This window comes from Dipteris shenzhenensis, chromosome 2 (genome assembly GCF_047967505.1).
Source record: "Dipteris shenzhenensis isolate YYH24624 ecotype China chromosome 2, Dip_SZ_1.0, whole genome shotgun sequence".
Lineage (NCBI taxonomy): Eukaryota > Viridiplantae > Streptophyta > Polypodiopsida > Gleicheniales > Dipteridaceae > Dipteris > Dipteris shenzhenensis.
The window spans coordinates 34,344,528-34,370,617 of record NC_141597.1 but is presented as its reverse complement, the minus strand read 5'-3'; the positions used below and the strand labels follow the sequence as shown (position 1 = coordinate 34,370,617).

At 40.0% G+C, this 26,090-nt stretch overlaps 1 protein-coding gene and 1 pseudogene across 1 annotated transcript; both read right to left on the bottom strand.

The window, feature by feature from the left end:
- Positions 1-16,499: 16,499 nt before the first annotated feature.
- Positions 16,500-25,603, bottom strand: LOC147904669 (uncharacterized). Its single transcript, XM_087387879.1, has 6 exons — positions 24,897-25,603; positions 24,544-24,676; positions 24,284-24,387; positions 23,878-24,049; positions 19,704-19,844; positions 16,500-19,110 (listed from the first exon to the last, which is right to left on the bottom strand). The coding sequence occupies exons 1-6, from the start codon at positions 24,935-24,937 to the stop codon at positions 16,660-16,662; spliced, it is 3,042 nt and encodes a 1,013-aa protein (XP_087244005.1). The 5' UTR covers positions 24,938-25,603; the 3' UTR covers positions 16,500-16,659.
- On the bottom strand, positions 19,986-22,191 carry LOC147904670 (uncharacterized; annotated as a pseudogene).
- Positions 25,604-26,090: the final 487 nt, after the last annotated feature.

Below are 26,090 nucleotides of genomic sequence, written 5' to 3'. Positions count from 1 at the left end.
ATTTGTCTCTAAGTTGATTCTTCTTTCTTTCCCTTAGCAATATTGTTATGGCTTCTTGGACTCCAAGGAATGTAGACCCATGTACTTTCGATCTAGCCTTTAGCATGGGCCTCTAAATTTTTTGATTCTGTCATCAAGAAGGCAAATCGACATTCCTAGGATCATGACAAGGTATGGTGTCGAATCTCCAACAGCAATAACCAAAATCTAATTCTTGGTTGATGTATCATGCTTTGTTGTACCCCCCTATTCAATGGTTTATGTCAATTGACTAGTTGGCGAAGGCACAACAATTCAATATTGGTGGGATTCAGGAACACGAAGGGTTTTTATGCATATGATGTGTTTGTGACATGGAGGGCTTTCGAATGGAGTAGATGACATTTCCAATATTGAGGAGACGACCTCTTCATACCCAAATGTTCATTGTGAGTGTACTCTTTGATAAAGAGTCTATTGTGTCAATGTTCATCTTGTTATGCGTGCATTCTTGTTGTGTTGGTGTTTGAGTTGGTTGCATTCAATCCTCAAAGTTGAAGCCTTCCTAGGCCTTTAGACGCCCCATTTTGCCCTTCTAGGACGGGTTCCATTAAAAACTTACATTCACTCAATCCTCAAAGTTGAAGCCTTCCTAGGCCTTTAGACCCCCATTTTTCCCTTCTAGGAAGGGTGTAAAATCTTACATTCACAAAAAAGTGAAAATTAGTTGGTTTCCTTCACAATGAGGAAGGGTGAGGTATTTCTTATATGATCAAAAGATGGGTAGGTGTGAGAGAGACCTTTAAAAATCTACTCTAAAATGTGAAACTCTCTTCACAAGTCTCCAGAGTCTAGAGTCTAGGCCTTTCATACATCGGCACCAAGCATCACATCGGGAATTACAAGCTACATTGTTAATTCTTGATATTGCATATGCATTGAGCTTGTAGACTCCACAAGCCTCTTGACTCTTGAGCTCTCTATATTGCTTACTTCCCATAGTGCTCTAAAGCTTGTTCAGCATGCACTTTCTTCATCCATTGTCTAGGAATCCTCAAAAGCATGAATGTTTGATTTCTATGTACCACCAATGGCCAATGCCCTATTTAAAAAGAAATCAACACAGACTTAGAACTAAAGAGGGTTAGGTTTGTAATTTCATGACTTTTTTGTTTCTACAATTAGAGAGAGAGAGAGAGAGAGATCTAAGCTTAATGAATTGTTATGTGTAGGGAATAGTGTGGATGAGATGAAGGATGTTTAAAAGTCACATTATATGGATAGAAATTAAAAAATGGAATGCAAAGCAATGTTCTTGAAGTGTCTTCTTGTGACATTGTTGTCTAAAACTTTTAAAGAATTAAAATAATACTTTGAATTGGGGAGAAAGGAATGAATACATCTTTTGCAGATCTTGCTTTATGGCTTATGTGCATGATGAAAAATGAAGATATGTATTGGTAAATTTCTTAATATTTTTATGTAAGCATTCACAAAAAACTAGGCCAAGTTAAAATTTTTAACCTAGTGGATATGAACAACACGTCCAAAATATGAAAACAAATCGTGGGTTTCAATATTCCGTTTCTTGAAAGCGGAAAGGCTTCATGAAATCAAAGAGAAAAGTGTTAAATGCTTTTGTTTTTGTGAAAGGTGTCAATCTCAAAAGATTAAAGATTCCATCTCTTTTCTTCTTAAAGAAGGGTCAAATTCATGTGCAAGGAATTTTATGGGTGAAGGCTCATACGAAAAGGCCATGTGAAAGAGAAGAGAAAAGATCCATGAGAGAATTCATGGCAAGATGTAATAATGCAAGGCTAATTTTCTTATAGTGGACTTGTTCTCATAATTGCTTGTGTGATGGACCTTTAAGATTATTTGCTCACGTGATGGATCCTTTAAGGTTAATATACTAATATTGGAGTAATGTTGTGTTGGTGAACTTCATTGTTCTAGTGTTAATAAGAATATAATTATCCTAGTCGTACTACAAATAATGTTTTGTCAAAGAATTAGAGTCAACTCCCCTTCTGTAAGCCCCCAAATAAGGAGAGCATGGGGAAGCGATGGATTTAGAATGATAGGGAAACATCGAGGGAAAGAGAGGATGCCATGTGCATAGCACACAAGCTACCACATGGAAAGCAAGAAGACATCATCTTAGGCATATTGATAAATTCATCTCATACTCAAAATTTCTATAGATATTCTTACTAAAGGGAGTTGGCAGGGTGTACCACTCACTCGGCCTTCCAAAAACATAAGGCCTATAGCTCTTTCTATCAGTCGTCCATGACCTTATACATACGAAGGTGGGCATGACAGATGGAGGTCAGGAGACCTTGTTCTTTTGAGCGGACGTCATGCATACGTGGTCTATGGAACTAACCAAATGGAAGACTTAGGAGAGCGAATAGGGAAACCTAAAGCTCTTTCAAATATTAAGGTGAAATTTCAAAATTTCAAGGATACTAATGATGAAAGGCCCATATAGCCATCTTCTAATTTTTTTGTGGGTATGTCATATAAAAGGTGCCATAATAGATGAAGCATACATGGACTATTTTTTGTGTACTTTGATAAAAAATGCACATAGATGGTTCAACCCATTTCCAATTGGGTATTTTTCTGATTGGTATGCTATGTTTGAAGTGTTCCTATGTCGATTCAGACAATAAATTAATGAGGAAGATGTTCGCACCAAGTTGAGCGAACTGAAATAGAATAAGGGGAATTTGTCCAAGACTTTGTGCTATGGATTTGAGCCCTTATCAATCAATTGAAAACTATGCCATTTGGCAAGTCCATGAGAGCTTGATTGATTAGAGGATGCACTCAAGTGGACTTACATGAGCTTACATAAGCGACAAATAGCAAATCCAACGAAGACATATGAGGAGTTACTTGATCGAGCTATTGCTCTGAAAAAGAATGAAGGCCTTAAGGGCAAGAAAAAGAATAAAGATGCAGATAATGACACTAAAGAAACATCAGCAACAACAAAGAAAGGAAAGCTCAAGTCTGAGTTGAAAAAGGCATTGAAGGAATTAGGCATTCGAGGAAAGCTAGGTAGTAATGAAAAATGGTTCAATGAGTGTTCTAGAAATGGAAACTTGGAAGAAGATTGCAAAACCAAGTATTGCAACACTTGCACCAAGTTTGGGCATGATGAGACAGATATCACTCAAAACCTCTTAGCGAGCATGTAGAAAAGGATAAAACAACCTAATCCATGAAGGAGACTTGCTCTTTATTTCTCAAACCTCCAACTCTTTCTCAACCCTAGAACTCTTTCTCAACTTATAGCTCTTCTAAATCCTATAAGTCTTTCTTAACCTTAACTCTTTCTCAACCTCAACTCTTTCTCAGCTTTATAGCTTTTTTTCAGCCTACAATTGTTTCTAAACCCTCAAAATCTTTCTTAACCATATAACACTTTCTTAACCTACAGCTCTTCTCAACCCTCTAGCTCTTTCTCAACCCTACAACTCTTTGTCAACCTTCAACTCTTTCTAAACTCGTAAATTCCCAATGGAGGCAATAACCTACATCAAATAATTGGAATAATGCTTCTTCTTCACTTAAGCTCATTTAAGGATGGGTTCCCATGCTTTGAGCCTACATCTCTAATAAAAAATGACATGAGGACTTCTGTTACACTTTTGTATCCTTATGCTACAATGAGCAATAGACATAACTGTAGGTGACGCTCCTTTGTAGATTAAATGAGAAATACTTCCTTTTCCAACTCCAAAGTATTGCATGTAAATCAATATTGTTGCCTACACAATATAGTTATATGCAAAAAATACTACTGATAAATATTTTTTATATTTAATGACTATGCCCTATGAAGCTACACCTTATACATGTTATGTTGGTAGCCTATGGTACATTACAACGATCAACATAAGGCCTACACATTGTATGACAAAGCAATCAATGAAATTCAATATTCCAAAACATCTATTTGGTGAGGTAGTCAATAGATCGAGTGATAAAAAGCGAGCGATATTTTCCACAATCCCCTTCAAAACGTGGGATTGCTTTGCTGATACAACAATTCTTCCACATTCAACATGGGTCTTATTATCACAACAATCAAAACATCCACAGTGCATGAATACACTTCACGCATATGTGGGGAAACCCAAGTGTCATTTGAAAGTATAGGATCGCACAACACATAGGACAATATTAAGGCATTCATATCACTTCCCCATATATCGAGAAATGCAAGTGTCATTTGAAAGAATAGGATTGCATAATACATAGACCATTATTATCACATTACTAGTCACTTCACCCATATGTGGGGAAACCCAGGTGTCATTTGAAAGTATAGGATTGCACAACACAAAACAATATTGCCCCATTCAAAATTGTGTCTTCTTTTCACAACTATCACCAAGATGTCAACAAATTTGAGTTTTAAAAATATTCTACTCCTCTTCACACTCATCATCAACAAAGTAGTTGCGAACTCGTGGCCTATCATCATATCTCCTTTCTGTTGACATGAATCTTATTATATCTTTTGCATAGCATGGTAGCAAACTACAATGAAACATACATTTCAAAAACAAAATCTAGCAAGTTGAACTTGCTAATATCTTCTCTCATTATAGTTTCTTCTTTACAATATGTTTTCCTACTAATACTAATCACACCATGTTTCTCCACTAAAAATGATTAACTACAAGGTAAATATCACTAAGTTTAGTTTTATGGTTCAAAGTTTCCCGATTAAAGTTAACATTCGTCCAAAACTTGCAGATGTTCACAAAGATTATCAAAAGCCACAATAACAACCATATATCAATATCTAAATGTCATTAAACAAAGATATAAGTTTAGTACCATACTAATCATAGTATAGATTCATGATGGGGTCCACCCTATCTTCATCCCCATCTCCATCATGGTCAGAGCTCACCCGTTTCTTAGAATGGCTTGCTACAAGTGGCTCAATAATGTTAGTCACAATACTAGTACCTGAATCGAAAGAAAAACAAGGCCTATTGTAACCTAGTAGGTGCACATGAGAGGAGTTGTGCCACAACCCATCTCTAAAACCAGCCCTTTTGGAACACAAAGGAGAGATAGAAGGCACTCAACAAAGTAACAACACCGCTCAAGTCCACCTGGAGCCATCTAAGAAGACATAGGCAATGTTGTCCTCTCACTCATAGGCACATAATGAGTCCACAAGTCGGCTAGTGGGTCAATGAAGAGATAGAAGGCACTCAACAAAGTAACAACACCGCTCAAGTCCACTTGGAGCCATCTAAGAAGACATAGGCAATGTTGTCCTCTCACTCATAGGCACATAATGAGTCCACAAGTCGGCTAGTGGGTCAATGAAAAGTCTTTGAAATAGTGGAGCACTCTCATCTAAAAAAATAGATGGATTTTCTTCACTCGATGAACTAGAGCCAACATAGATGACTGCATTTGCAAACCATGCATAGCTAGCAAGCATAATAGTTGAAAGATTGCATGTGCTATGAACCATAGATACAGAAACCCAAAAGAAATGGATGACTTTACCATCAAAACCGTTCCATACTACATGCAACAAAGCATCTTTCAATCACACATAAAGAAACACATAAAAAAGAATGAATGCTTTATTACAACACAACATGCATGGAATTGTAGCATAATTTAAGAGTTTTTAAAGTATCCATGTGGAAGCTTGTTATGAATGACTACACGTCTGACAACTTCCAGGCCTTGCACATGTGCAAAACACTCCATCCAAGAAATACAATGTCCTACAATCAAATGATATTATCTCAAACCAAAAGAAAGAGGATAGAAGACATATAAATGCAATAGTGATAGTGCACCTTACCCGCCATAGGACATGAAATTGCTAGCCATTCATTATTTGATAATGAAGCCGCTACCACTGCAAGCCACCAATGACACACTTGGTCCTCCAACAAGATGTTCCAAACCGGGGCCTCTCTCATCAAGTGGGAATCCAGTCAAAAGGTCAAGCAACTTTCTTGCCCAACTTCATGTAGTCACAATTGGGGCTAACAACAATCGTGAAAAAATCATGTAGAATAGTATACTTATCGTTTTTCTTGGACCGTGCAAAGTCCATGCCCATAGTAATATAATCACCCACCATACAAGCATATAATGGGGTGATACCACAATTCAATGTACTATCTGGCGATTGTGCCTTTTGGAATACGTAATGATGTACTAACCTTATGATAGAATGTGAACCTACAGGTTAAAATTATATCAAACACAACTAAACTAATCTTTGAAACACCAACAACAAACACCAAAAATAACCATACCCTTACCTGCATACTCCATTTGGTCCCTATCTTCCCTTGTTGGACTAGATGTCTCCTCATCTAAGCAGACAAGAAAGAATAAAATTAGTATACTTTGTGAAATCCTAATCATTAATAACAATAGAAACTGAGTATGTATGCATGTTTCCTACCTTTCTTTTGAGATTGTTCTTGTTTTTCTCTCTGTGATGTTTTCTTAGAGATTTGGCCAATTTTATCCTTACTTTCATCATTGTCCTTAGCTAAAGCATATTTCTTATACAAGTCTCTCTCCCACACTAAGACTTGTCCTTTGGGGAAGTCTATCCAAGGACAATTTGCAGGTTCCCATTGAGAGAGATTGTGCATGCTAGGAGGATACATGCATACAACCAATATCTACCCAACTCTTGTACAAATTTGGAATATCTAAGATCTTACTCTCTCTTGCTATATGAGCAAGATACCTAAGGGTCAACAATCAAGAATGATTGGATCTCCCATTCCAAGAAAAGGCTCTAAAAAAAATGAAACAAATAAGAATGATTTGTCAAGTTCTATGTTGTAAAAAGATTAATAAAACAAAATTGAGAAATGAAAGGAACCAAACCTGTAAACAACCCTATGAGTAGCCATATCCAACTTAGAGAGTCCATCTACTTTCTTTCCACCCTTACTCTCAATCTTTGAGTCCTTTGATTGCAGTGCCAAGAACAAATGCTTTCTTCCTTCTAATTTTTATGTCCTCCATATACTGTTGCATCGTGTAATCCTTTGGTGTCTTTAAAGGGATGCCCATGGTTGTTACAACCCTCAAGTCATCAAGAACTTTCAATGCTTGGGTCTCTACTTTTTCAAGAAATATCTCTCTATTAATCCATCGAGATTCTACACAATAAATTATTCTCACAACCAAGCATCGTGGAACTTCTATAATGCAAAGAATCATAGCCAAAGAAGTTTACTTATGAAAGCAACAACTCATCCTCTATACTCCACCTCCCACAAACGTGGAATACATATCCCTCATTGGTTTTGTAGTCTCCAACAATGAAAGAAAAATGATTTTTTTCTCCAATCTCAAATCAGATTTCGCTATGAGTTGCAGCTTCTCCAAAGTTACACAGGATTCCAAACTGTCAAACCTCAAGGCAAATAACTTTTCCAACCAAGCCTTACCCAATACTAGATCTATACAATTCAAAACCTATCCAAGCATTGCATGTTCGATACAAAAAATGTAAATTAAATCTTATGAAGTAGAAAAATTCAATTCTCACCTTGCCCATTCTATCAACAATTCTCTTTTGAATCAGGTTATTGCTTTCCTTCAACTTCTGTCCTTTTCTCTTTAAACAACTTCATGGATATCTTATCCATTGCCTTTTTTAGTTCTATATTGTAATCTTTTTATAGAAAGCAAAGGAATAAAAGAGAAACAAGAATCTATAAAAGTGTAGCTTTATACTTGGAAGACCAGTCTTGCAAGATACCCTCTTATCAACGGAAACCAGGGACTTTTGCCCTTACTCTCTAGAGCCCTCCAATTCTCTATGGATTTCAATTCAATAGGGGATAATTATTTCATAAATATCATAGGATCAGACTCACAAATGTTGTGTGCATTTTCAGTATGTCTCGGAGGCTAGGTTTAATGATCCCATGCCCATTCATACTACAACATAGAGTACAATATTAATTCATTTGTATCCACCATAAATAATGAAGACAATAAAGTGTCCAATATAAATTAATGGAAGAAAAAAAAGAGTCCTAGTACTTATAAGTTCATGCATTGTAGGCCAGCCAAGAGAGCAATCTCACATATTTTTCTAGGAACAATTATTGTGCAAACCACTCTTATATGTCACTTTTTGTTTGTAGGAAAGATATCCTTTATGACACTCATCCATGTAGTAGTTATGTGATTTCTCTGCCAAACCAAAAACATCTTCCCTGACATAAACGTAAAGTCTTGGCTTGCTAGCAATTCCTTCTCAAAGTCTACATCAACCTCTCTCCAAGCGGAAGACCAACAGTTCTCCCTCATATCATCTATCACAATCACCTCCTTTCCATCACCCTTGCAAATAGACATGATGAGAGATCCTTTCTTTGGAAGGTAGCCCTCCACCTAGAATGCACTTTTCAATGAAGACACATCATCACACAGTCCACATACCCTTGGATAAGGGCTAGCCTACACAAAGGAATGCGTGGACACCAGTTTGAATCAAGGACCCTACATTTTTCAATCACATCACCTCCACCTCCTATTTGCACTTTTGTTTCCTCCAACTCAACCTCCTCTACTCTTGCCCCTTCATCTCTTGGAGCATAGGATGTGTCGTGCTTAGAACCAACTGCACTCCCTAGCTTCTCAGTCCCACCTACTAAAGATTGGGTAGGAGGGTTCACTTTCTTTCCTCTTGGTGCCTTTGAACTCAAATGGTAGCGCGATCCATGACCTGCTAACAAGAGCATGAGCTCAAACATTAATTCTTTGGGATTGCATGTCAGAGGGTAGAGGATTACATGTCAAAGAGTGGTGGGATTACATGTCATAGGGAATCGCTAATATTAATACTTTGACATTACTTTTATTCTAAGATTACTAACATTAGAAACATTTATAACATTCTAGCATTGTGAATAGAAGTAACATTACTAATATTCTAACATTGCTAGCATTTCTAGAATGTCTTTCAGTGATACTATTACCATTATTACTATCATTTCTAACATTGTGAGAACATTACAATATTTACTAGTATTAGCATTATTTTTAACATTTCTATTATTTCTAGATTGCTAACATTTTTAGCTATTACTTCTATTATTACTAACATTAGTAATAATAGAAGTAATAGATTATTACTTCTATTTTTAACATTTCTATTGTTTCTAGATTGCTAACATTTGGAGGCGCATGAAAGTGACTATCTTTACATTGTTGTCGCAGTGCAATGTATTTGAATATTGAAAAGTGACATCAATTTTATATGCAATGCATGAAACTAACGTTTTAAACCAAGTTGTTTCCCAAGTTCGTGTTATGTTCATTATCTAGCAGTATTCTAGGCATGGATATTATTTTTTTTCTCTTGCCCAAATCATGTTTCCAAGTCATGGAGCCTTTATTCAAATTGCCATCCTGTGAAATGATTACCATTTTTGTGTAAAAAACCACAGGATATTATGAAATTAAGTATAGCATTAGTTGATCCACATGGAAAGATAATTGTGATGGCTCAGCCAATCTTTTAAGAACAAGATGTGTGACTGTGCCACCTCTAAAGAAGGTTGTTGCTTGGGATTCTTATTTGTGGCTAGAGTTGGAATTTTTAAATACTCTCCTAGCCTTTGAGTGATATGTCCATGATAGTTTGTGGTGGTTTGTTCTTCACACATGCTTACATATGTCTATGTTTTACTTAAGACTCTAGTCTCCTTGGCAAATGTAGGCTCTATCCCATGGCTTCTGTAGGATGAGTAGGGTATGCAGGATGTGCACTGTTCCGAGGGTTTTGGTAACCTACAGATATATTGGGATCATCGTTTGTAGTACAAGTGTAGCTTAGGACCTTGGGTCATATTCTGATGAGAGATGTAGACTCAAGTGTGGAAAGCAAACATTGCACATGCTTGTGTGAAAGAAACATTCCTCAACATGGTTGGGGTAATGAAGAATTTTGCCTCCACTTGGGGTTTAAGGATTTAGAAAGAGTTTCATGGTTCAGAAGGGGATTTAAGGTTAGAGGGAGTTCCAAGGTGGGGGAAAACCTTTCACTATTCATTCCTTCATCTGAAACATGCCCACTTCTATGTTCATTCGTGTTGGAGAAGTTGAAACATTATGACATTCCTTCATTGGAAGTCTCACGAGTAGATATCAAGGAACACTTTCACATTAGGGATGAGGAGATTAGTCTACATCAAGAAATCAGATTGCCATAGTGCTTCCATTGGTGGACTTGGATGATGGTTAGAAGGGTTCAAGATCAATGGGAAACAACATTCAACCTTCAGAGTTGAGGTGATCAAAAGGCAAGGTTCTCATATTGACTTTCAAAATCATGAAGTGAATAGTGTTTTTCCACTTATTGAGAAGATGCCTTTGAATAGTTCTTTTCACATTGCACTGACTTTTGCAGTTCGGGTTGAGAAGGTTACTGAAATGCCTCAAACTTACGATGGATATGTTGTCTTTGAACTACCCCCTTTGCATGATGGATCTCCAATGTTTGGAATGGAACAAAATGCTGATGGCCATGTCACGTGTGGACAAAATGTTTGACATGTTCACAAGAAATTTTCAATGGAGTTGTGAGGATGAGTAGATGTTCTGGATACTTGAGATGTTGTAATGTTGATTGTCCTTACCTTGGGCAAATGGGAGTTTTGAATGACACACAATGTAAGGGAAAGATTAGGAAGCCTCTTATGCTTGGACCAATTGATTCAACCTTGGGATCAATTGTCTGCAAGCATTGTTTGGCAATCCCAGAGTGTCTTCATCAATGTAGTGCTATTATATATTATTTCTTACCTCATGAAAGAGTGAAGACAACAAGGTGTGCAGTCCATGTTGGGTTCCCCCTGTTGAGAAATACAAAACTAGATCAAAGGAAATGCAAGTGGATGATCTTGTTTCAATGTGTGCTAGGCTAATGCACATGCGTCTTGCAAAAACATTGAGGTCATAATGAGACAAGACCTTTTGATGGATATGTTGCTTGCAAAGGCGGGGTTGCTGTGGAACCCCTAGAAGATCAGCAATTTGAAGAGGTTTTAGATACTATCACACCAATGACACAAAGGAGAAGGCTTCAAAGAATAGTTTAGAGTGCAAGATGTAATGCTAGATGAGGATATGGTGGAATGAATTCAATTCTGGGTTTGAAAAGGAGATGCAAATATACATACGTGCAAAGTATCTTATTTCTTGGACAACTGCAAGATGAACAACGACCACTTATTTTCAAAATGTCAACAATAGGTCGACGATCTGGGGTCGATCTCATGAATTGGATGTAGCCAGGAGGAAGCCTTGGCTCATAATGGGTCTATTTTGACCATGTCCATTGAGTAAAAGAATGGTCAACAATGGGTGCTCATGTGTATGACTCGTACATAAGGGAACTCTTGACAATAGCTAATTGTGAATTCAAGGTGGAAGATATCCATGCACAAGTGCAATTATGGAAGCTTTTTAATAGCCAGATGGAGAAGATGGTTTTGGACCACTTGAATTCAAAGGATTCATGGCAGATGGAGTAGGAGCTAATTGGCTTTCTATCCACATGGTTTATAATGGTGGGCTTGGAAATGTAATGGAGGGTAGAGAAGAACTTATGATTTCCATTGGGAGATGAGCATGGTTGAGCATACCAAACCGTGCATTAAGTCACACTTTCAAGAGGAGCATAAAGTTTTGTGTAGGAAAGGGAGGGCAGCAATGACAGCCGCTTCTGCAGACCAATGCAAGAGAACATTGATCTTGTATTGGTCTCCATTTCATGTGAAAGAGGGTGAGTTGCAAACACTCCACACATGGTTGGCTTGGTGGGATGTTAGAGTCAACCAATGGGGGGAATGCTTTTGCGGCAAGAGAAAAAATTTTGGATTTGTTCCTATAGTTAATCTTTTGGAGACAAAACACTCTAGCATGAGAGCAACACATGGGTATGCAAGACACATAACATTGTATGAAGCTTGTGCAGTAGATCTTGAGAGTGTCCTTTAGAGTGCTCATTATAATGCCTTTATGTGTGGGAAATACTTGGGTACAAGTCCAAATTTGGATGCTCTACCGCAGATAATACTTGATGGTAGTGGTTTTAGTAAAGGAGATAGAAATAGGCTTGTTTATTTGTCACATACTCTGATTACATATTTTGTCTCAATTTCAGAATTTCCACATTGTACATGTCTTGATTTCACAAAAAAGGGAAGCAAATAAGAGTCCTTATATGCCTTGCAACAAGCACATATACTTTGTATTCATTGTAGTGCTGGGATTGAGTGATACAATGCATCGTCAAGTAGCCCTGACAAAGGTTGAGTTATTTCAAGCTCTAGGTGGCAAAAGAAACCCATCTTCCATAGACTAGATGATGTGAAACACCTTCTGTTATGCTTTGCTGAACATGCGGATTATGGAGGTAGGGGTCCATCCATGTTTTTGTAATGGACGTGAGCATGCATTGGAGGCAAGATATGTGAACCTATAATATGAGAAGTTTGAGGGGTGGAAGAGGTGGAACATGTAATGTGATTTTTGTCTCTACATGTGTATCACATAGTTCGTTTCTCTTCCATGTTTTTGTATCAGATGTACTTCTGCAAGCATGGGAGGCATGATATGTAAATGCTATTTTGAATAATATATTTTACCAGCTCCTGTGTCATTGTCTCTCCATAGGGATTTCAATATGAAAGTAAGGAGAGGAAGGATTTTAATATGTTTTATAGTCTGCTCCTTTCTATTTGATGGATGTGTGGAGATATCAAGTGTGGGGAGGAAGGAGATGTGTAGTTTGCTATTTGTCTTCTTAGAGAGATTTTCGTTGTTACAAACTTGTGTGAGAAAGATATTTGCTCCTATGTCTATTCAGAGTTAGTTATTTTCCTTAGGGAAAGAGATTTATTTTGAGATCCAAAAACAGATTCATCTCACTCTTCATAGCTAAGAGTTGACTCTATGCCCAGCGACTAATAGATGAGCGACAAGCAACTACATGCACTGAAGGGCAACTTGAAGGCAACAACACCTACACACAACACCATCTATGACCCTAGTGCCTCTCGACACAAACAAGGCAAGAGGCAATCCCAAAAGCAGTGACAACAGCTAACCAACTAGCACAACTTCATGTAATAAGCGACAAGTGGCTATCTATAAGCTTAGTCCAATGATAAGCTCTAGTAAAGAAGGTGACACACTAGCACTCAATGCAAAGAGTAGCACCAACAACTACATCGACGTTCGCAAGTGAGAAACAATGAGCTGCATCAAAACTCACAACAAAGGCGACTTCAACTACTACCACAATGAAGCAGCCTAGCTGTGACTTGCAATGAACAACATGTCCTCCCCCCATGTGGAGGATAGGGTCAAAGGATCACACCTCCTCAAGCTTGCCACATCAGCGTAGCTCAATCCTATCTGCCATGTCAGTTTTGCGACATCATCTATGACATGTGTCACAAAGTAACATCTCAGCACCCTTGCTAAGCATTGTTTTGAATGCTACATATGAATACCCTCTACCACATCATCATGTCCACTCTCTCTTCATGAAAACTTTGACAAGCCGTAACTTTCAATCCAAAAAGAATTTGCATGCGCTCCAAAAAGAAAAAATAATAATTTTTCTGAACTCTACACGCGTGTCAAGTTAGTTTTGTTGTATGTAATTAGACACTACCAAAATTTAAAGTTTCTTCTAGTAAGACCTTTGAAATGGCACTACGCACCCCAACTATTGACAAGTTCTTTGGGGAAGGGTTCCACACTTGGTCAACACAAATGAGGTATCTACTGATTCACCACAAGATTTGAAAGATTGTAAAAGAATATATACCCATTGCACAAAATGAAACGTGGAAAGAAAAAGACGAAGCAGCACTATCACTCATTGGATTGCACTTGGGTCCGAACATAATTCATCATATAGATTCTAAGGGTCATGCCAAAGATGCATGGGATGAGTTGAACACAATGTTTGGAGCAAAAGCAAAGAACCAAGAAATTCATCTTAAGATTGAATTCTATGGTTTGCACGTGAGTGTCCATGAATCCATGGCACAATTCATCTCAACAAGATAAAAAACATTATGACCCAGTCAGAGGGCATAAATGCAAAAGTAGGAGAAAAGGATGCACTTGCAATCCTCCTTAAAAGCATGCCTAAAGAGTATAATGCATTGAGAACAACCTTGAAGAATCTTCCATATCCAAAATTTGAGGAATGTGTGTCATCTCTTCTTGAGAAAGAAAGAGAGTTAAAGGCATCTACATTGACATCTACATCAACATGTAGTAACAACCATGAAGAACAAGCATTGTTCGGCAAAGCATCAAAGAAGTGTTACCATTGTGGAAGGACGGGTCACTATCAAAGTGATTGTAGATTGAAGAACAAACCAAAGTGTCACCATTGCAAGAAGCTGGGACACAAAGAAGAAGACTGCAGATTGAAGCAATAGTAGGTCAACTACGCGGAGTCGTCATCAAGCAAGGAGCAGAATGGCGACAACAACAAAATTTACAAAGATGCAAACCTTGCCACCTTTAGCCTATATTCTTGTAATCAAACCTAACCACCTGCAAGTAGCCATGCAAGCACTCAGGGGAGGTATTGACGTGTTAAAACCACAGAGGCTAAAAAGCCCAAAATGATGAATATGAACCAATACAATCAACAAGAGACACAAATAAATGTAAATCACACACAAACACAAACATAAACATAAACATAAGCATTTAAGTTCAATAGTTTTGCTTTGATGATAATAATATTAAAGAAGATTTCAAAAAATGCAATACATAAGCTAAATGCGATACATAATCTCAATGGAACCCCACACAAAATGAGGGAAAAAATATATAGGAGCTATGTAATTTGTGAGAGAAGGGAAAGAAAATGGCAAGCAAATGCATTTATAAAAAGTGAAATGTAATTAAAATGGTGGTAGATAGATGCTCTAATTGTGATCGGAGCAATGAGAAGATCATAAATAAGCTAAAGGCATTGTATTTGTAAAGTTTGACACAAACAAATTATCTTTTGGGCACTAAATTTGTGTGTGTGTGTGAGAGAGAGAGAGAGCACTTTGATGATTCAATGAAAGATTCCATAAAGATTATGAGAGCTTATTGCTGATTAATTCAAATGTAGCATATTTGAAACAAAACAAAATAGAACACAACAAAAGGACTGATGGGGTATATTAAAGGAACAAAAAAATTGGGAAATGGATATCGAGACAGTTAATCAGTATTGCATGCATCATGTGATAGTAGTTACAATGGAGATCCTGAGAATAAAAGGAGCTTGATCACACCATTATCTCATAAGCAACCGATTGTTTCTTTATGAGTTGTAACCTCACGATCATGTGTAGCAATATGGTTGAGAGGGATACTTTCAAAGACACTAACTTGGTAAGATAAAGCTATCAAAGTGTATTGTAGTCAACCGACACAATTACTAGCAAAGAATTTGAATACATTATTTGATGTTAAAGTATACTCATCTTTGAGAGCATTTCTTTAGAGAAAGAGCGCTTTGTGGTGGGGACATCACACTGCAATATTATGATAGCAAAGAAAATGTTTGGAAACAACATTTTGGAAAGTGCTCACAAGCTTTAGGCTTATTAAATCTTTTAGATTATTCCCTCTCCACTCATGCGTCCTTTTTGTGCTCTAACATGCATTATTGAGTGCAAATTAGAGTCTCAGTCTATGGTTACAACTTTCCCTCACTTTCATCTACTCAACCTTCTATCATTTTCATATGCAATCACCCACCCCCATCCAAATAGTCCAAAAAGACAGCCACATATATCACTCCCTTTTACTTTTGAGCCATGCTCACGAAACTCTCTTTCAATCAAGATCCTATGAATCATACAAAGATTGTGTTTCTTTGCTTTGAGGTATTATACCCTACAATCACTTGTGGAAATTTGAAGTCCTCCTAATGATGATCATGTAATCCTCAGTTAAAAAAAGAATTCTCGATAGGATTGAGAGCTAAAAATGTGGGAACGGCATGCATAGAATTGCATTGGGTCGACCAACGATACCCATGAGATTTATATTCTAGATCTACAACGTTTCCCCTAGTAGAAATGTCCTTTCTTTAAGGTCCCAAAAGAGTTTGTCATGGCATGTGGCCATGTCCATCTTAAGGTGCTAAAATTCAATACATAAGGTGGGGGGAAAGAGTGCTCTATGAGAGGTGTACAAAGAAAGCGGGCTCTCAAAACAAAACAAAACAAAGTGAATTTCATTCATGTGGCTTGCTTGAGATGGTCTGAGAAAAAAGGGAGAATTAAACGCAGAGAGAGAGAGAGAGAGAGAGAGAGAGAGAGAGAGAGAGAGAAAGGGGGGCACGGGAAAAAAAATAAGGGCTGTTACACACCGACGCTTGCCCAATGTTGGAAAGGGATGTGGGCCGACGTGTTCGTGAAGTGGCACTTGTTGATTCAAGTAGCTGAACTGCAAGCCCCTCGGACTGTCCAGATACAGAAATCAAAGTAACAATTAGAGTGAGGAATAAAAAATTTCGAAGGGAGACCCTTGATTGGGAATCACTCTTGGTGAGATGGGTACAAAGATTCAGAGCACAGTAGCAAAAATTCCACATTTTCATCTAAATCTGAAGTCTAATTCACTAGACTGTTCATGTTCAAACGTAGAAGGAAAATGGCTGTGAGTGCTCTCATGCCTCAAAGTTTGAGCAGGGAGCTGTGGACTCTGTTGTGGCCTGGAAGACCTGACAGACCTGCGGCTTTCACCATAGAATGACTTGCCTTTCAAAGTTCGAGGGCCCTGATTTGTCTGGATTGAGTATGCCTCAGCTGGTTTCTGCCTTCTGTTTGCATGGATTGCAGGGATCTGTTGTGGCTTATGAGGAAATTCATCTGATGAAGTCAGCTGTTGTTTCTCAGCTTGAGGGGACTGTTCATCATCTTGTGAAGGAAAATCAGATGATACAGAAGTTGACGAATGCCACTTCAGACTGCGCTCTGTTGCACCCTCGTCTGGTTCGTTCCTCGTCTCTACTTGGGTTCCGAGATTCCATTCTCTCAGATGCGCCCTTGGACGATCTTCCTCGTGAGAAGACAGCATGGACGCACTTAATGCAGATTGTGGATACACATCAGACTCCTCAGAAATTGAGGAGTGCCACCCGAGCTTGCGGTTAGTTGTTGTGTGTGGTTTGTGGTCGCTGAAATTGTCTATTGCCAGGCTAGCGGTCGGAGCTTTGCCATTTGACCTGCGACTCATGACAGGTGACTTAGAGCTGGCTCTAGAACTCATCCGGTCAGATATCTCAGCTGACTCTATGTAGTCATCAAACTGTGGTCTTTCAAAATAATCTCGTTCTGCGATTTGCTGTGCCTCCCTCTCAACTGCCACTGTTCTTTTCGATTTGTTTCTAAATTTCAGGCTCTCCGCTGTTGGTTCTTCTTCACTGACTGTACGTTGTGGTGTGAAGGGGCTAGTATTTCTTGTCTCAGTAAATACGCTGGACCTCTGTGGCTTGTCAAAGGGACGGTTATCTGTGAATTCTCTATAGTCTTCCTTACCAATAGCGGCCCTACCCTTCAGATAAAATGGTGCTTCTGCATCAGAGGACTCACCACTGTCATAATCATCGAATTTAGGCACTCTTGATTCGTATTCTTCTTCAAAGCCTCCCTTCTGATTGGAATTAGTTTCATGTTTCCAGCTTGAGCTCAAAAACTTAGCCCGTCCATCTTCCCCTAAATCTTGTCCTGAAGTAACTCGGGATCCCTTATTACTTATAGCCTGATCATGATCCTCTAGGTCTGTATCACTGGTATCAACTAGCTCCTCAGTATCCACCCATCGTGGAACGTGGACGTTTTCATCTGTTCGGGAGCCTGTATCTGTAGAGCAATTTTGACCCTTCCTCTGTGAGTGAAATTTTTTTGCCGGTTCATTTAAACATTCCTCACCTGCATCATGAGTCGTAATTGTATTCGCCCTCGAGAACTCTGATGACGTCACATGCAAAGCGGATTGTGTAAGTGATGAGTAAGTGCTGTTATAAGGTCCCTTAATCACTTCATCCTTCTCTTCACAAGCGTCTTCCCCATACTCATCTTCTTTAAATGACTGCTTGGAATCCACCCTGCTATGGTTTCTGATAGCTTGGGCAACCTTTTCCCCTAAGTTTAAATCCTCTTCCCTTACCATCTTCTTGTTTGACCTGTTTATGGCATCACTGTGTGCCAAATCGATAGCAGCTCTTGCTGCTTCAGCAGCAAGGGCTGCTGACTCAAAAGCCACTTGAGCTGCAGTTGCAACATCTGGATATTCAGACAGCATGTCCTTTGTACTATTTGAATCAGATTTAGTTAACTTGAACGAAGGTGGCCTTGTAGGCCTTGTGGGTTTTCGATCAGATCCCTCTGCCATGGATACATTCCCATGGTGTCGTCCATCTTCAGTGTTGTCTCTCAAATGGGAATTGTGTGTGTTGTAATGCCTGCCTCTTTCTGCCTCTGGCTCTGCATGATGGTGAACGGATGCCTCTTGATTTCGTTTTACAGCCTCTTCGTTTTGTTGTGTGTCATTATTTGGGGAAGCCTGTCCCATCAGATCAGGCACTTTTTTGTAGTCCATTCTGCCTTCTGCCTTTGCCTTTGCATAAGGGTTGGCCTCAGGACTCTGTTCGCCATGATTTCTATCAGTGTGAGTCCAGGGATTGCCCATGCTTTTGTAATCCATTTTTCCTTCTGCCTTGGCCTTAGAGTAGACATCTATCGCAGGTGAAAAGCTATCTTGAGTTGCAAAGCTCGAAGGTAAGGAAGGTGACACATGGGAAGGAGATGCAAATGAAGAGATTGTATTGTCAGAGGCTGCATGTAAGTGTACAGAAGGTGGTTGTCCTTTGAGATGTGATGGAAAAACTGGGTGTGCAAAGATGGTATTTGTCTTCTTCTCATTGAAGCTGTCTATGACAACAGGAATATTGGTATTTGTCTTGTTCTCATTGGAGCTGTCTGACACCACAGGGGCATTGGTTTTGGACACTTCACTTGCACTGAGAAAATGTGTAGGTCCGCCCTGTATATGCACAAACAACTATGTAAGAAGGAATATTCAGCTCCTGTCATCAAAGTTCAAAGAAGCAAGCAGGTGCAATGTCTTCTTTAGGAAAAGAAACACCAATTCAATTGAATTAAAAATTAAATTTAGGATTCGAAAATGCATAAATGAAGACTCAATAGACACTGTTCTGATAAAGGATTTAACATTGTGTGTGTGTGTACACCCCCCCGCCCCCCCCCCCAATCCCCCCTCTCTCCTTTTTCTTCTCTCACACACGCACGCACACCACACCACTCACACCTGTATGCATAAAGAGATGTGTGCGTGTGCATGTGTGTGCGCGTGCATGCGGGGAGGGTGCATGTGTGTGTGTTATGTGCAGGTCTTTCACCCATCGTTTTTTGGGCGCAGTTCCGTAGCCCTACTATTGTGTGGCCTCAAGCCATCATCGATCAAAGATGTACCCACAGGTCAGGTTGAGCTGCACTCCATGCTTTATTTTCTGAGTGATATTTGCCAATATTGATATTGACATGTAATATATGAATCTAACTTCATACACACAAAAAAAGATCTTGAAAAAGGAAACAGCTTCATGTCAAACTTACAAGCAAATCTTCTGATGGCTTGTGACTCTCAGAGACACCTCTGCCTGGATCCCAGTCGACCTGATGCTCTGCAGCTATTTCTTTCATTAATTTCAGCTTGGTCTGTACACTGGGAGCATTCGTTGACAATCTCTGTATGATCTGGCAACCAATTTAATACAACCAAATTATTTGGAAATGAGTAGGCATTTGGGCATCTTACTACAGAATTGGCAAAAAAAATCGCTTGGTGCTTCTTAAGACCTTTATGAACTCAAATTACATTTGTCAGAGAAAGATGCATTAGCAAAAAGATGCCCTGCTAGCAAGTTGAGGTGATAGAGCATGAAAAGTGAGGACAGAAAAACTGAAACAAAATACACTGAGAGAATATCAAGGTAAAGAGACGATTAGATTAAGGGAAGAGGTAGGGAAGCCACAAAACATGCAATGGCCTAAGTATGAGACGTATCTGATCACATATGTATGCCTTCATATGAATTTAAAGATTGAATAAAGTCAAGAAAGAAAACAAAAAATGTGTGTGTGCACGGGGACACGCGTGCGTGTGTGCGTGTGTGTGTGTGTGTGAGAGAGAGAGAGAGAGAGAGAGAGAGAGAGAGAGAGATATATATATTAACGTCTCTAAAAGGCCAAACGGCCTATGAGGCTAAAACAGTTGATACATTTGCTTTCTTTTGTCTATGTCTGACACCTCCTTCTTGGCCACTGATGTACCCATTCTTGGTGATTGGATGTTAGATCCATGTGCTTCATGTCATATGACCCCTCATAGGTCATCGTTCAGTGCATATCAGGAATGCATTATGGAGAGTGGTTTGATGGGCATTGATCATTCTATAAATGTCTATGGTTATGGGGATATCCACCTTGTTATGCCTAGTGGCTCTATTCTTGTTCTACAGAGGGTTAGACATATACCAGGACTTGCTACGAGCAAGATCAGTACTGGCTCTCATCAAAGAGAACAACAAAATAAATAAGCTGAAGGCTGAGAACTACTAAAGGTACTTACAGGCAGAGGGACTGCAAGTGACCCAAAACTAATGAAATACCAAGCAAGTATTTACTAAAAGTACCAATTGATCAGCATAGGCAGAAAGCTAATCAATAAAAAGGTTGCACTCTTCTTATGTCAAAAATCCCAATCATGGGCAGCTCTAGGATCTCATAACTCGGTGCCACACGTTTCCGGTGTTCAACTCCGTGTGGCAATCTGCCTGTGTGTGATAAGGTGGTGGTGGCGCTAGGGGTTTTTGATGGTGGGGAGGGCATAAAACTAGCTGAGGTGTTGGCAGTGAAGAAGTCTCTGAGTGTACTTTGCCTGGGTGGGGCTGGTCTCGGCTGTCTGTCTCCCAACAAAGTCTCTCTATGTCGCTTGAGCTACAAACCCAAGCATTTTTTATCTTCGTATTCCATCACCCTACGGAGTGGGCCAAATCCCTTTCTGAATAGACAGTAGTATCTTCCTCGGATTTCATAATATACGGTGCATCTACGTACGTAATGCTCCTCTGTCTCCTCCTCCTGCTGGCATAACTGACATATCCGATCCTGAGGGGATATGTGGGTGTATCTCCCTGTCTCTATTCTCAAACTGATGTGATGAGGTTCGAATTTGGCCAATAATACTACGTAGCCCGTGAGATAGGTGTGTGTCCATGTATGGTGGCATGGTTATAAGTTCATCTGGAGATAAATGAAGAAAATGGCTCTGGTAGTGTGCCATCTTCTTCCCTAAGGGCTCATGTGGTCTAGTCCAGGTTCTCTCAGTCTCCAACTTGACAATATCAGCTCTAATGATCTTGTTTCGGTCATGGCGAGACAGGTCTAACTTGGGACAATCCAAACTGTATTGAAAGGGTGGGAGTGCATCCATTGTCAACTCATGCTCTACAAACCATCTCTGTAGCTGAGCATACCAGCACCATGTTCGACCCTCCTCTGCTAGCTGCCTGGATGATATCATAGCCAACCGTGCACATCTGGAGCCAGGTAGATCCCACAATCTATGTATGCAAGTTACTGCCTGGAACAGAGCCTCAGTCACGAGTGGAGCAGCTCCTAATTCAGCTCGTATTATCAGATGTGGTACAGATGACTTGCTCCGGATCATGCGGGCAATCAATGTCACTAATGGCCTTTCCAATCTCCTCCACTCAGTTGCACCCCCTACACTGGGGCCCCATATAGCTGCACCATAAAATAGTGTGGGCACAACCAATGTCTCAAACAACCATAATTTTGTGCGTGGCTCTTGGAACTGTACATGTGCACACTGTCTCTCTAGTGCCCCCAAAGCTGCATAGCCTCTATCCAATCTTGCATCAATCGCGGCTCTCAGTGAAAATTGTGGACCAGAAAAGATCACCCTGAGGTACACATAAGATCGTACCTGCTCTACTGTCTCAACTTTGAAAGTGAACTGTTGTGCTGAGCGCGTCACCCAAGCCTGTGTAGTATTAAATACCATCACCTTGGTTTTCCCAAGGTTTACTGTTAGATCCCTGTCCTCACAAAAAGCCTGTAGCGCATCTAAATGTCTTTGTAATCCTTCTGGAGAATCTGCAATCAAAACTACATCATCTGCATAGAGCAGTATGGGTATCAACACTCCTGCTAGGCTGGCTCCGGGTCCTCCTATCCTGTTGATTGGAGTTTCAAGGAGACAGATGGGCTGTAAATGAAAGCTCTCTCTGATGCAAAACTTTGTCTCTGTAAGCACATCAATTGGTGCTCATTTTCATTCCATTTCCCTTATGGTGCAGATGTATCAGATGTTGTCTTTTGAAATGCTTGGGTTCCTTCACTTGTCAAACTCTTTTATTTTAGTTTCACCTAAACAAATAGAGCGTCCTATAGGATTTTGCATGTCTAAAGCATATTTTTGTGGCCTATGTGTGGAGTCCCAGGCCTTCTTTTGACAAAGAGGAGTCTGTCATTGCATGGGTGACCACCTTCTATAGAATCCATCCTGTACTTGCCACAGCTTGCAGTCAAACAAGAAAAAATATGGAAGCCCTAATCAAGGAACGTGGATCCACAATGAACATCTGATGTATCCAAGCCCCATCGGACGCAAGTTACTGGCTCACCACCCATAGGTGTGCTATGTTGACTTATCCCTGAAGCTGAGGCTAGAACACCACGAGAGTGTGTGCCTGACACATGAGCAGACTTCTCATACTACATGCTGCCACTGTAAAGAGTGGAGACCCAATTACCTCTATGGCATCAGGTCTCCCCTTAAAAGAGTATTAATGCCCTCATAAAGCAGGGTAGAGTTTTGGTTTGCGTGCGATGGACTTTGGGACATTGCTTTGATGACAAAATCATACCTATAACCGTTCTGCCAAAACTTTGGAAAATTTAGCGTAGCCATGATGCCTTCGAGTCCATGTAAAACAAAAAGCCATAGTCTCATACCACCGTTACACCCAAAAGGTGTCCCACCATGACACCCCATGGTTGTCCTTCTTGTCTCAGCTCCTAGAGTTACAATAGTGATCCACGCTCCAGAATATGCCCATTACATACATTTATGTTTCTTGGAACAACGTTACTGTCTGCACCAAAATTTGACATCTGCTAGTCTATATGGCTTGGCATAGGGCATTTCCATGCCCATGTATAGGAGACTTAGGAGCTGGAGTTGCTGCTTGCCATGCGCCAAAATTCTGTATGGCTTGGTATAGGGAATTCTGTGTGTGTGTGATACTAGGAAATGAGGCTACTGCCTGCCATGCACCTCTTATGCCCATGCTCAGTTTGTACTTGCTAGACACTTTGACTCAAAAAAGTCAGCAAACTTTGGAGCCTTAAAAAGATGTGCGAACCTTTTGCACAAAAAGAGCCCTGATCTAGTAGTTGTATACCTAGACTGTGCTAGTCTCGAACAATGGATAAAGATCGAGGCAATTATTGCAAGAATTCAGTCACCAAAGATGGTTCGAAATTTGAAACGTTTTGGAATTTTGAAACATTCCAAAATGTCTCAAAATAGGGCCCAACATTCAAAAATACGAACTTCTTTCATCCATACTAAAAAGGTATATCCCTACTCGGGAAATCCAAAAATATGGTTTGAACAAGACGGGAATATGCAAAACGGTAAGCTTGCAAACGAAGCGGTGGATCTACATAGAACTTGACTTTGGTACAAAGTTTTGCACACCTGACTATGGACACCGCAATCTGGACGAAGCTCCATCGCAATAACTGCAAATTCCTTTCCATACTTTGAAGTAAAAAGCTCTCGTATCTTCTGTAATTCCTGGAGATCCCCAACTCTTGGTGCAGCATAAATCAAGCTTGCAATTGCTTCCTTCAAGTCGGGAGGGCAGTGCCTGCAACGTCAGCAAAACTTAGTGGACCTAGATTTTTCAGGTCTCCACAAGAAAACAGATTGTCCCAAAGTCAATGCACTAGAAACATACGCCTAATCAATAATAATACAAATTTAAAAGCAATGCACTTGAAACATATGCCCAATCAATAATAATACAAATTTAAAAGTAAGTGAGCTATTCTGAAAGCACGTAATGATTACAGGATTACTTCGAAAATGGCAGAACAATTACTTCTGTGATTCTATGCTTGGCAAGCGATTACTAAGAGACTCGCAGAACTGCTCTATCAGGTCATAAGCTGCCAGCATGTTCTCTTCCCTAAAAACATGCTCAGCCTGCAGAGAAAACTTTGCACAAAACCAGTTAGAACGCCTGCATCAAAATATTTCAACGCCTTGATGGCAGCTTAGTCATGTATTTTTCAATGACAGGACTCTTCGTGTCGACAGGTCATAATAGTGTTGGTAGATCTGAGACAATAAGGAGTTTACCCTGACTCGTGCATTGCTTTCTTGCCCATGCTGTAGAAGCGACGCAACATCTTTTCGTGCTTGTTTGGCCACGACAATCCGTTTGTTTCTTAATAGCTTGATTCGTGACACTGTGAGCTTTAGTAGTGTCTTGCTGTGAAATGGAGAGTATAAGACGTCAATTTACCGGAATTGAATGCAATATGCTCAAGCCAAGATAGAAACGTGTAGAGAATAAATAGATCCCGGTCCAGTTTGGCCTCCCTAACTCCGTTAAAGTCAGAACTTTTAGCTGATGGAGGTCTGCCACTGACGAAGCTTCCAAATGCATCCCTACTCTATTTATAAGTGCGACGAAAATACAGATTTCTCACCATTTCGAGGCTTTGAAGCTCTTCTTCAAAAGCGAACTCATTTGGATATCGTTTCTTGCCGGCAACTTTCTGTCTGCTGAAGCAGATAGCCGTATAAGGATCACGCAAGGAACGAGATCAAGGTTCAAGAGCTTTGCGCGATCTTGCGTCAGAAATAAAGGTTCGTGAGATCTTGAGATGCGGTTCGATGGGGGGATTATGACGAGGAAGCAGTTGTGACCTTCTTCCTAATTTCCTGACTCAAAGATTCGGATTGCTCCAGGCCAATTCGCCTTCCAAATTGTGGCGATTTCTGTCCAAACGATTGCCTATGGTGCCAACTGCTAGCGACCGTGTTAATTCGGGCGCAGACCATGGGAATGAAATGAAAGATCAGCGAAGGGGGGGCGGAATCTGCAAGGAAGGGAGGCACGTTGACCAGATAACGTCTGTGAAGCATTCGATGTTGCATAGACGGCATCATCGTCGTCAAAGTCGTCAGCTGGTGTGCAATTTCCGTGAGACTTCATGGACGTTAGAAAGTAGGCGATGTCTCTCTCGCTGGCGGCAAGGCAAAGTCGGTGTCGTGGGGATGGATGTTTCCAAGAAAAGCAAGGGAGAGGCGAGGATGAAAACGAATTGTGGAGCTATTTCCGCGAAAGCTGTTGGTGAAAAGATGGCGGTTTGCGAGAGAGAAAACAGGGTGCAGAATTCGATTGGGAAAGAAATTTGATTTAAGAAGAGAAGACGAAGACGATGATGATATTTGCGCAAGATGGTTCGTTCTCATTCTCAATAGGAAGTATGTAGACAGCACTACCTATTTGGCCACGTGGCCTTTACCCACCTATTATAAGTCCTTTCCACCTCATCATTACCTATCTATCTTGTTCTTTATTGCTTACCCTTTGGGCACATGACACCTTTTTCAAGCCCTTCAGCCAACTTGGGATGATGTGGCAAATGGAATGCCAAACAGAAGGCCAAACCTTGCCTGACCCTTGCAATCGGATTGCACACGCAGGTATTGGCAGGCACGGATCTGGCAACCAATGAGAAGTTGCCCCTTATCCCTTCCTTGCTCTCAAGGAGCATGTGCCCATACTCCGGCGGAGTCCAACAACTTCGTGCCCCTGATTGTGATTCCTTCTTGTAGGCAACTCTCTAAACGCAAGGGAGATGGAAGGGAACATGTGCCCAACCTATCGGATGTTG

Coding starts and splice junctions, on each gene's coding strand:
- LOC147904669 (XM_087387879.1), bottom strand. CDS start 24,937: ATGAGTTCGCTTTTGAAGAAGAGCTTCAAAGCCTCGAAATG. Junction 24,050..24,283: donor CCAAGCATAGAATCACAGAA/GTAATTGTTCTG, acceptor CTGACGTTGCAG/GCACTGCCCTCCCGACTTGA. Junction 19,111..19,703: donor AGCCATCAGAAGATTTGCTT/GTAAGTTTGACA, acceptor GTGCATATACAG/GGCGGACCTACACATTTTCT.